The sequence below is a fragment of the Engystomops pustulosus genome, chromosome 9 (genome assembly GCF_040894005.1).
Source record: "Engystomops pustulosus chromosome 9, aEngPut4.maternal, whole genome shotgun sequence".
Classification (NCBI taxonomy): Eukaryota; Metazoa; Chordata; class Amphibia; order Anura; family Leptodactylidae; genus Engystomops; species Engystomops pustulosus.
In genome coordinates this window covers 76552815-76565867 of record NC_092419.1, presented here as the reverse complement: position 1 = coordinate 76565867, position 13053 = coordinate 76552815, and the positions used below count along the sequence as shown (strand labels likewise).

Here is a 13053-nt window from a genome sequence, read left to right as displayed (position 1 = left end):
TATAATATTGCCCCCTATGTACAAGATTATAACTACTATAATACTGCCCCTATGTACAGGAATATAACTACTATAATACTGCCCCCTATGTACAGGAATATAACTACTATAATACTGCCCCCTATGTACAAGAATATAACTACTATAATACTGCCCCCTATGTACAAGAATATAACTACTCTAATACCGCCCCCTATGTACAGGAATATAACTACTCTAATACTGCCCCCTATGTACAGGAATATAACTACTCTAATACTGCCCCCTATGTATAGCCAGAAAGCCCCTGCCCCAGTGTATATAGCCTGCCAGTCCCTGCCCCAGTGTATACAGCCTGCCAGCCCCTGCCCCAGTGTATACAGCCTGCCAGCCCCTGCCCAGATGTATATAGCTAGACAGCCCCTGCCCAGATGTATATAGCCTGCCAGCCCCTGCCCAGATGTATATAGCCAGACAGCCCCTGCCCAGATTTATATAGCCAGACAGCCCCTGCCCAGATGTATATAGCTGCCAGCCCCTGCCCAGATGTATATAGCCTGCCAGCCCCTGCCCAGATGTATATAGCCAGACAGCCCCTGCCCAGATTTATATAGCCAGACAGCCCCTGCCCAGATGTATATAGCCAGACAGCCCCTGCCCAGATGTATATAGCCTGCCAGCCCCTGCCCCAGTGTATATAGCTGCCAGCCCCTGCCCCAGTGTATACAGCCAGACAGCGCCTGCCCCAGTGTATACAGCTGCCAGCCCCTGCCCCAGTGTATATAGCTGCCAGCCCCTGCCCCAGTGTATACAGCTGCCAGCCCCTGCCCCAGTGTATACAGCTGCCAGCCCCTGCCCCAGTGTATACAGCTGCCAGCCCCTGCCCCAGTGTATACAGCCAGTCGGTCACCCCTCTATACAGCAGCCCCCGGTATACAGCCAGCTCAGTACATAAAAATAAAAACACATGAAACTCACCTTTCCGACGCCCAGACGCTGCGCCCCTGCTTGATTCAGTCCGGCCGCGGGGACAGCTCCGTACGGGCCGGCGTCACACAGACCATGACGTCAGACGCTTGCCGGCGTTTGATCAAGCACTAGGAGCTGCTTACTTTAGTAAGCAGCTCCTAGTGCCGAAAATTTGAGTGACAGGTCCTCTTTAATTTTGATGGAGCATTTCTTTTAATTTTTGAAAATCTATCAAAACATAATAAAACCTATAATATAATAACCTAAATTTATAATGACATTATTATGCAGCCAGTACAATGGCACGCATCTAGAAGTGACTTTTATTATCTCATTGCTTGGTTTATCGATATATAGTTATTTATTTGAGTTACCATTGTGTAAGGGAACATACAGTGATAGATCTGTGTGAAGTTCAGTGCAATTTTCTGCAAAAATTGTATTGTCCTCTGTGGATTTTATGTTCCCTTTGCTACATATTTTGGTGAATATACATGTGTGGGGTATGTGTGATCTCCTCACATCTTACTGTTTTAGGAAAATACATTTTCTTTATATAAGTATCTGGATTTGTACATATTTTAATGTCATTTTTTTATCACGGTTTGCTGCAGAGTTGCATGAAGGTGGTATTGTGTGTGAGGCAGTCTCAATGGGTTTCCAGCGTATCTGACTCCCTCCCTTATGTTTTTTCTATGTATATGTTAGTATATGTAACTAAATAAAGCGTAAATAGTTTAATAAAGAATAGTTAGTGCCTTCAAGTCCTTTCTACTTCTTTGTTAATAATGTATGGAATATTTCCTTATGGATGGTAGAACAGCGCAGCTTTGTAATAAACCACATTTGAAAAATGCCAACATAGAGGGCCTCATTTGATGTTAACATTGTCGTCTGGTGTGAATAGTGGACAAGGACCATGTTACACTAAATATAAAGACAGTTTTTACTTCTAAGGGTCATTTATCTTTAGTCACGACATTTGTCCATGTCTTTTCTGTGTCTGTGTCATGTCTTGTAGAGTTTTTTTAAACTTTTTGTTAAAAATTTGCAGAAAAGTCTCAAACTGTTCTGCCACTGCTGGTCAGGACTGGAGTTTATTTACAACTTTTTAAGCACCCAGGCGCAACAAGTCGCAAATTTAGGCGCAAATATATAAAATGTGCCAAAATAATTGGAAAAAAAGAGAAAATGGTAAGATAAATGACCCCCTTAGTGTGAGGCAGGTTTTGTGCGGCGCCCTCCTCTGCAGCACTGGCCTGCAGCCTACCTAGCAGTGAGGGCACAGCGCCGACTAGCGGGTGATTCATGGTTATCCTCTATTATGACGCCACTCCCAGCATGCATTTGGATCCGCGGAGAACTACATTACCCTACATGCACTGCGGCGGGTGTGCCACCATGGAAGGTCCCGGATGTAGGGTTCTGGTAGCCGCCCAGGGCCGGTACAGGAAGTGGAGCGGGTGCGAGGGAGACCAGGAAGTACCCGGGAGTCAGAGGCCCCGGGCTGGGTGCGGTTCTGCTGCGATCAGACACTGCACAGAGAGGCGGAGCGCCGTGTGGGGGATCAGTAGAGGCTCCGGGGGTGAGTGCGGGTTAATAAGGGGCAGCCAGTGCCAGGGGGAGGGTCTGAGGGGCGGACTAGCTGCTCACAGGGGATGTGTGTCAGGTAACTTCCCGGGGTCACCTACCGGCCCCCAGCCCCTCATCCTACAGGCGTATACAGATATACTGTATGGATGTATAGTATATGCTGTATATACTGTATACTCATATATGTATATCTGTATAACACTAACATGTAGATGCATATATACAGTAAATAGATCACAGCTGACAAAGGGAAGCCCCATTCATATAGCAGTGTTCAGCCTGGGAAGGCTGCATACTACAGCTCTCCTGACCTCTAATGTCCTGTAACATTGGGAGTACGGGAGCGCTCAGCACCCTAGATGATTGTTGTGTATGGGCGCGCTGGGCTCAGTGTGAATGGGTCCCATACTTTCTACTTGGCCCCTCTGATAAACATTTTATTTCCATTTTCCTGGGTTTCCTTTTCATCTGCCAATTGTTTCTGTTGGTTTGTTGTACTCCCAATGGCGATCCCCAGTAATATAAAATCGGATACCTCATCCTCCTGCTGTTGTTGTACCGGAGATGCCTGGGGCTCTAGAAAATACAAATAAACCTATGTATCATTTTTAGTAATGAACGGATCAGAGCAGAAGCCAATTCTTTTTTTTTTTCCCGATATGCTGCTGTTTAGTCATTTTTGGTTGTCACTTAGAAGCTGGTGACTAAGTATTGTGGACAGGAACAACATGATGATTAAACGAGTCAAGTGTTGAAGTTTTCCCTGATTCAAAGAATAAAGGGTAACTTGCTCATTATTGGGGATGTGACTTGTGCCATCCTCCCTGCTCAGGAGTGGCAGAGTTTACACCACTGCTCCATCCACTCTTTGGGAAAACCACAGATTATAGCCTTGTGTCTACCTGCAGCATTATTCACATGGGTCTTGAGTCCCCTCCTAAATTGGAGGGTTTAAGCAGCCAGAGCCTTACTGATTACCAAGTGTTTTTTTTGTCCTGGGAAAGAGGGTTATAATCAGAAGTTGAGAAGTAACAAGCAATATGTCTGCAAGCCCCACCACAAGTCTAATAACCCTCCAAATGGAAGCTATCCGCTTAGCGGACATCTACCACCTCATTTAGGGGTGGTAGTATGTCCCGAAACATATGCTTGCTACCTTAGGGGTGACGGGGGACTGCTGCTGGAATGCTCTGGGCTGTCTTCTATACCGAAATATCCAGTTACATAGTTTATGTAAATGAACTGGAGGCGCTCACCATTCAGCTAGCCGAGCACCTTCTGGCTCCGTCGAAACATAATTTATGCATATCTATTTATTTATATATATATATATATCCAAGAAAAAAATGAGACTGCACTCCAAGGTAAAATGTGAAAAAAACGGATGGGAGCTTTATTAGCCCAAGTGCAACGTTTCAGACCCTGTTCAGGATCCTTTTTGAAAAAGGATCCTGAACAGGATCTGAAACGTTGCACTTGGGCTAATAAAGCTCCCATCCGTTTTTTTCACATTTTACCTTGGAGTGTAGTCTCATTTTTTTCTTGGATATATTTGTCTGGTGTGTCAAGACCAGTATATTGGGGTTTGCACCCACAAAATTACTTGGCAATCTTGGTGCTGCTGGACTTTTCAAATGTTGTGTATATATATATATATCTATCTCCTCGGCTTCGGTGGAAAGCACTTCCAACAACCGGTGACGTCACGTGGCTGTCTCCTACCCTGCAGGTACGCTACGTTCCTTGCTTAGCCGGTGGGAGAGAAGTGCTGCTCCGCAAGGAAGATCCTGCGCATGCATGAGATTAGCAGACAGCCATGTGACGTCACCGTCTGCCTGCAGCGCTTTCCTTCGGAGCATGTTCCGACGGAGCCAGGAGGCGCTCAGCTAGCTGAACGGTGAGTGCCTCTGGCTCATTAGCATAAACTTTATAACTGCATATTTCGGTATAGAAGACGGCCCGGGGCATGCGATCAGCGCTCCCCCATCACCCCTAAGGTAACATCTTGATAGTCTGGTGACCTCTTTTGTACAAAGGTTCTGACAGGTAATTTCTCGGTGCTGCATGTCCTTTACAATGTCACAGCACTAGGCCTAGTGCACACACTGCAGTTTTATGGTACCAGTTCCAGGTCTCTATGTTACCATTACTAAGGATGTAACCATTACCATTGTAATTGATGTTATTTTTTGGGCTGTAATATTTTAATAACCCCAAGCAGAGAAAACGCACATCGCATCGAGCTTCAGGAGGAGGCCTGTCTGTTGCCCTCTGATAGAGCTCCGAGTGCCACCACTGGTACCCATGCCATAGGTCTCACTCCATGCCCTGAATAACTGCAGCTTGGCTCCATTCAAACGAGAACCAAGATGACTTCTTTCTCCTCTGCAGGTCATGGATGTACTGTACAGGTGCCGGCTGTTGTACCCCTAGCAATTTGATATTGGTGACCCATGGATATATTTTTAATATAACGCTTAATGGAATGGTTTACTCATCGTAAGTTGCCTCAATATTGCATCTGGAAAAGGTTTTTTCCAGGATATAAACATATAGGCAATCCACTGTATTGGTGATGAGCATCTGTAATGGCTCATACTGCTGGGACCACCACAGATCACAGGAACACTGAACATATGCACTACTATTAACCTATAGGAATGATGGACATGGCTGAGTTCTGTATTCCGCTTGTGTTTTGGTAGCCCTATGATGGTATGCTCACTTGCCACTTCATTCCAACAGGGGGATTGATTCCCTGAATCTTATTACCAGTAGTGGTCCATGGTAAAAATACATGGGATATGGCCTTAAAGGGAACCTGTCCCCAGCTTCTATTTAAGCTAGTAACAGGTTCCCATAAGTCATTTAACTCGCTGGCAACTGTTTTCTGGCTAAAAAATGTTTGTTTGGATCTACAGAAAAATAATCCATTTATAATCTTACCAGGCATGCATCATGAGTGTGCAGCGAGTCAGACGGAGCGTATATCACTGTGTGAGTCAAGCTGCCTCTCCTGTCCTCACAACATCCTACTCCTCCCCTCCAGCGACGTCATCCAGCTGGCCATATGATCTTCAGCGCCTGCACACTGCTAGTCGCTTTCTTGTCGTGCACAATGAGCGGTGGAATGGTTTGCGGCCACTGCCATCTCCCTACATGTAAACGGCTTCACTGCTTAGAGTAGCAACTAGTAGTAAGATGCCGATTAAAATCATCCGGGCAACCGGATGACATCACTAGAGGAGTAGGATGTAGTGAGGACAGGAGAGGCGACTTTACCGGCACAGTGGTAAATGCCCCTTCCGACGTGCTGCTCGCTCACGATGCATGCCTGGTAAGATTATAAACTGCTTTTTCTGTGAATCCGCTGCAAACGTTTTTCAGCCAGAAAAGGGTTGGCAATTCGTTAAATAGCTGCTATGGGAACCTGTCACTAGCTTCAGTAGTTAAAATTCTGGTGACAGGTTCCCTTTAATCCGTCATTTGAACGTATAACCCTTATATATGTTTTTCTTTTACTAGAACCTTATATTTCTGTCCTCTTGTCACCAGGTTTGACTACATGAAGAATGCAGACAATAAAGTGTGTAGTCGTTGGTGATGGAGCAGTGGGAAAAACTTGCCTTCTTATCAGTTACACCACCAATGCCTTCCCGGAAGAATATATCCCCACGGTATTTGACAATTACAGTGCCCAGATGACTGTGGATGGCAGAACAGTCAGCCTTAACCTATGGGACACTGCTGGTCAGGAGGAATATGACCGCCTGCGCACCCTGTCTTACCCTCAGACCAATGTGTTTATTATATGCTTCTCCATTGGCAGTCCATCGTCTTATGCCAATGTGAGGCACAAGTGGCACCCAGAGGTTTCCCATCACTGTCCTAATGTGCCAGTTTTACTCGTGGGTACTAAAAGAGATCTTCGGAATGATGCAGAGACTATAAAAAAGTTGAAAGAGCAGAATATGGCCCCCACCACAACTCAGCAGGGCTCATCTCTTGCTAGACAGATCGGTGCTGTGAAGTATCTGGAGTGCTCTGCTCTGCACCAGGAGGGGGTCAGAGAGGTGTTTGCGGAAGCTGTCCGTGCGTTCTTAAATCCTGTGGTAAAGAAGAATCCCAAGAAGTGTGTCCTCCTATAGGGGTTACTGCTGACCATCGACATGCTGTTTCTGCAATAAATCTCGGTTTTTAGCACACAACTTTGGCGCTCTCCCTTTTATCCTCGGCTTGCACTAACAGCTCATCCTGTGAGTTGTGTGGAGTAAATTGACTGCGCTTTCTAGCTTTCCCAAGAATGAATGAGGATGTGCAGAGCCATGTGATATGTCACCATGTACTTGGGACTGGAATTCTCTCCGAGCGCTTACACATGCCAGCCGTGCACTTTGGACTGTCATGTTTTTTCCCTTCACACGTAATATTGCCAACACAGATGAAATTCTGCTTTTTCAACGAGAAACCTATTTTTTACTACTCATCTTACTTTGCCACTATTAAAGCTTCACTGTGCAATTATATTTTCAGACATTCTCTACTTTATGGACAAGCAAGGCCGCCATCCATGGGACTGTAAGGCGTTTGGACTTCCAGACTGTATTCCTCTCTATTATGCACATCCCACTGAATTCTGCTAAACACTGTAACCTTCCTATACCATAAGGAAGGCTTTTTACTATGAGTTCTGAAATGTTGTATAGCACAGGATAGACGACTCTTCCTTACCACAACTCAGGGCTTTGTAATAGGTATGAAATAGAGCTCCCTATGGAAATGGTTTAAAGGGAATCTATCATCAAAAAGAAAAGCATGTACAATATAGGTGACAAGGGACTACGTGTGTATGACCCCGGCTGTACAGGTTAAGTAAGCAGGAGCTAGGTGATAGCGTAGGTCAGCTGCTGTGAATGTGTCCTTGAGAAAATACAAACTCGACAGCATATGCTGAACTACATCAGATGCTTAACCTGCTGGTCTCTGGCTCTGTTATCACTGTTGCTAGTGATAGGTTCCTTAAAATTGTTTTAAACATCGCCTTTCCACATTGGTGTAGGATAGACTATATGGACCCTCACCTACCAGAAAATATGGGTTTTCTTCCCCTATATGAACCCACAGTCGCAGTTGAGCGTGCGTACTGCCACGCAATTAGTCTCTATGGGACTGCTGAGGGGGAAGCAGATATGGAGACGAACACGCTCACCTACCACTGCATTCAAATACTTTTATTCCTGTGACTGTTCCAGCTGTGAATAGGGGATATGTATAAAACGCGGAACAAACCCTTTAAATGGGTTCTCTGGTAGTAGCAAGTTAGATCCTGTCTACGGTATGTCCTGGGCGCTCCAATCATTTCTATGGGGCTGACAAAGAGGAGTTTGGTGCATCTCCGTCTGCTCCATAGAGGTGGACAGATTGGTCTGCAACCGGCTGCCTTGGGCATATCGGGTACAGCGTGGGGGACACCTATCCTGTGGAAAGGACCTAACTTGCAATGATCCCTGCTAGAACCCTTTAAATACTTGGCATTGGTCTACCTTCAGGAATAACTAATCTCTGCCTTTATTCATGGTCATTGTATCATCATCCAGAGATGCATCTGCTGTATTTCCTGCCCTAAACACGCTGCATGATCCCGGTTTTGCGGCATTATAGTCATCCGTAATACCAGGAGTTGTTCCTCCTGCTGATATACTCTCCTGTAATTACAGTGCAGGACAGTAGTCCACTGGAAGGAAGGGATTTCTGCTGTGATGGCTGACCGATCCTGCGAGTCTGGGTTCTTGCACAAGTAGGATGCTTGAGCCGAGTTTGTATGTCACCTGCATGACCTCCTATGGTGTGCCGATCAGATTGCTCTTTGTCTGTTTCCATCAAATATTTTGTAAATTTTACATTCAAGTCCAAATGTTTCCCACTAAGTCACAGTGGAGGAGCATCCCCTTCACGGGGACACAGAAGCAGTGCTTTTACTTTAGTAGACTGGATCCATTATTTGTTTTATGCCCAACTGTGGATGATGATTCCACAAAGGGCCGCCGCCCCATAGCAGGAGCCGCACGTTGTTACCCTTTTCTGCCCTCCTTCATCTGTTCCTATACAGTCAGGAGATGGTTAACAAGGACATCTCACAAGTCTTGGCTAGGAAATATTTGAAATTATATAATTTTTAAAAGAAGCAGCTTTAACATTTAGATATTGTTATAGCTCTTAAAGGGATATGAGTCCACATAGGAGCTTTTTGGACCTGCATCTATCTCCTGAACATCTCTCCATTTAGCTCTTTGGGAGCGCTGAGAGTCTGCTCTTAGTGGTGCTCCTGTAAAGTTGAATGGAGAATGGTGGGCGTACATTGCACCCTCTCCATTTAGCCTAGCAGCAGGGAGGAGATCGGCGGACCACCATCTTTCTATTCATTATCCATGCCGTCCTGTACAGGGACAATCTGCAATGACTGGCTCAGCCTTCTTGGCCTTGTGGGTAAGGGTCCTAGCTCTGTGACGATTTTTGATTACGTAGGATGACACCTTAATGTGGAATTTCTCTTTATTATAAAAGGTTTCATTAAATTGATGAAAAAATGCTTTTCTTCCATTCAGATGGATTTTCTTTAAGTCATGCTCAGACTGCACAGCAATACTATAACTGAAGTGGCATAATGGGGGAGGCCATCAGCAATAATGTAAAGCCATGATGTAGGAGGGCAGCCCTCTCCAGCTATGGGTGCCCTCTGCCTCTCACACCAGTGCCTCGCTTCGTGTACATGGGTTACTTTTTATAACTGAATAGATGCAGCAGTGGAAGCAGCTGTGACATTTTTATATATTTTACAAAGATTCTGTATTCTGTAAGTTCATTTATACTGTGTAATAATGGTACTTGATAATGTCATCTGTTTTCATTACCAAAGAACCTATGGTTCAAGCTGTTGTTTGGACTGAACAGATGTTCATCAGCCCCAAAACCATGGTATTTCTCAAACTAAGAAACTTGTGACACTTCAGATACTGTAGAACTACATGGTCCAGGATACTGTATCGGATTTTGGTTTGGACTCATGTAAAGACCGCAACTGTTTTCTTACCATATCTAAAGTTGGCTATACATTTCTTTTGTTGATGACTTGTATACCTGCAGACTGTCTCGAGTGTGCATGTGACACGTCCAGTGGTGGCTTATATGCCCTTAGAATATAAAGATCAAACAAGCTTAAATTCAATTGCCGAATCCTTTCCATATTTCTGCTGGTGACCAGAGCTTATAGAGGCTTGCTGGAGTCCAGATCCTGGGGTTTCCAGGATAGTGATATTCTGAGGATATCTCATCAATATCAGATTGGTGGAAGTCTGATACTTGGATTTAAAGGAAATCTACCATCAAAATCCAGCACAATAAACCAGGGACACTTGCTACTTGCTCATAGATCCAGGCACTGAGACTGTGGTAATCTTCTTATATTCATAACTCATGGATTTTAGAAAAAAGGAGGCCATGGATAACACAGTTTATCATGCTTTATTTTGATATAAGGTTTCCTTTAATGGGTTTTCCATGAATTTGGTTGTTGATATCAAAATAGTAGGGATACATCAGCTACATCAGATACAACTCTACTGATTCCAGCAACAAAGCCGGAATATCAACATAGAATGGATCTGGACTTCTGCTGCTGGAATCGGCTCATAAATGGAAGTCCCCACTGGTCTGATATTAGTGACCTATCCTTGAAAAACCCTTTATGGTGTATAGCCTCCTTTAGACCACAAATGCAGAACTATCTGATGGCTTTCCCTGCAATACAATGGCGGCTGTCTTATGTTTGTTCTTGATAAAGTGAGACGTGTGCCACTGAGAAACGGCTCTAATAAATGGACTATTCTATGGCCATGGAAAGACGCATTCAGTGTTTTATCTCTTCTTATTTACGCCTGCCAAACTATCAGGAATGTATATTTTTGTGCTAAGAACTAAATTTCTAATTCGATGCATATCTTTTAGTTAAATTCAATTAACATTTATATTTATTTAAAGGACTCATAATAAATGGTACTTTGGATAATGTTTTTTTTTCTCTGTTTTATTTTCCCCATCCTTGTATCGCACATCCGTCTTCTTGAGCCATGGCCATATTGAACCATCAGAAAAGATGAATAAGGTTTTTACATCATTGAAGGTCACGTGATTCATGGGATGGTTCCAGTGGCTTGGACTGGGTATGAGGTGTATGTCTGTATGTTGTAGCAGGGCTGTGTGGCGGCAGATGAGTGTGTTGTTTGTTATAGTATTACAGTGAAGTGGTTTGAATTGGTAATTAGTTGTTCAAGTTTAAGTAAGTGAAAAAAAAACTTTTTAAATAATATAATATTGGTAGCACGGTGGCTGAGTGGGTAGCACTTCTGCCTTGCAGCACTGGAGTACTGGATTCGAGTCCCACCCAGGTCAACATCTGCAAAGAGTTTGTTTCCTCTGGGTCCTCCGGTTTCCTCCCACACTCCAAAAACATACTGGTAAGTTGTTTAGATTGTGAGCCCCACGGGGACAGGGACCAGTTTGGCATGCTTTGTGCAGCGCTGCTTAATATGTAGGCGCTATATAAATCAAGAATTGTTATTAATATAATGCAAAACTCCCTAAAGCAATTATTTCTTAGGGGAAATCTTATGTTGATGTATAAGAGCTGTGGATAAATTTGCTCATAATCCAAGGTAGTCATTTGTTGTGGAATGACTTGTTTCAATGATTTCCTCCCCCCAAAAAATCTTGCTGTGATATAAGAATATTTTGGATTACAAGCATATTCCCGAAACAAATTATGCTCGGAATCCAAGGTTCCACTGTACTTTGATTGAGAATTATGTTGTCTGATGAGAAAAACTAATTGGTGCCCTCTCCCTGTTAACTCATTTACAATTAGATCTACCAGCAGTAAATATAGCACACCAAAATATAAACCTGCAGCAAATATACTGGGCATATAATTATATACCTGAAATGAATATACAGCACATACAAATATGTACCTGTAATAAATTGTTCAAAACACGTACATGTATATCAGCCATGAATAACCACACATAAATAGCAATAAACATATAGCACACCGGGGCAGCAATCACGTGCACAGACATCACTTGAACAAGTTAGGATAAAGCTGTTCCCTTCTGCCATTGTGCTGGAATCCTCATAGGCGGCAACCCTTCTCTGTTTGGTTTAGAATGTCAGACTAATCTGATCAGATTCAATGAGGAGAAAATTCTGGACTGAACCTGTGGGAGGTTCTGGATGTTGTGTGTCTGGAAGTTTCCAAGAAATTTGATATGGTGCCGCATAAAAGTTGGTACATAAAATGAGACTGCTGGGACTGGGGGAAAATCTGTGCAGTTGACTTAGTAATAGAGAACAGAGCGTCATCATTAAAGGAAATCTGGTCACTAGGGACCACCTTTTCACTAAAGACAGGTTGCAGAAGCCGATCACACCTGCATTGAGAATCTTTCTGTCTTTTATACGTATTTGCATTACAATATAATTGTGTGTTTAACTTATCTTGCACCATGACAAAATCTTCTGTTTAGTCCCAGGGGTTGGCTTTTGTTTGCATACATCTATCACCAGATCAGGAATGTAAACCAAATATAGAGACATACTGGTATGGACCCCCTCTGGCAGGATCTGCTGTTCTTTAAGCTTCTTTTGCCCTTGTTTTTAAGAAAAAGGGGCTTTAAAAATTCTGTAAATTAGCCACTCTGCTTTTTTTTTTTTCTTAAAAACTAGGGCATAAGAAGCTAAAAGAAGAGCAGATACTTCCAGAGGGGATGCAAACCAGTATGTAGTGTGCTCAGTTCACAATCCTTGATCTGGTGGTAGAGGTCCTTTGAGAAAAACAATGACTTCCTCAGTTCTCAGCACCCACCTTTGTGCTCCTGTGGAGCTCCTCCCTCCTGCTCCATCACAGAGTTCACAGCATTGTGAGCTAACATCACTGGTGAAGGGAGGAGCTGTACAGGAGTACAAAGGGGGCGGGGGAGGAGTTTTCAGCACAGACAAGCGATGTGTTGCTCTTTAGAGCAAAAATATCATGGGTTATGGTTAAAAAAAAAAAAAAAAAATCTGTTTAATTCTTATAAGTTTGAATTCAAGGACCTATTCGTGGAATTTTTTCCAACCTTAAATACTATTAGCTGTAGATCCCAGCGGTGCCTGGGATACAAAATTACTGCTCTTTGCTATAACAAAATAGAATGGGTTAACAAAAATATTTTATATTTCTCTCTCTCTCTCTGACTCTGTATTTCAGACTGTCTCTGACCATCTCTGTCTGACCGTCTCTTTCAGTCGCTGTCAATTTGTCTGGTGAGATTGTCAGAGCAGAACTGCTGTAGTTGCCCATGGCAACCAATCAGAACTCAAGTTTCATTTTTGCACATATGTTTATACAATTACAGCTGATCTCTACTTGGTTTTCATGGGCAACTGAAACAGTTTTATCTCAGACATTTCTGATAA

The 13053-nt window shown here is 43.6% G+C and overlaps 1 protein-coding gene across 1 annotated transcript; it reads left to right on the top strand.

Annotated features, from left to right (window-relative positions):
- Positions 1 to 2295: 2295 nt before the first annotated feature.
- On the top strand, positions 2296 to 10610 carry LOC140077778 (rho-related GTP-binding protein RhoG-like). The gene is made up of 2 exons (XM_072125241.1): positions 2296 to 2533; positions 6097 to 10610. Exon 2 carries the CDS (start codon positions 6114 to 6116, stop codon positions 6687 to 6689), a length of 576 nt encoding a protein of 191 aa, XP_071981342.1. The 5' UTR covers positions 2296 to 2533; positions 6097 to 6113; the 3' UTR covers positions 6690 to 10610.
- Positions 10611 to 13053: the final 2443 nt, after the last annotated feature.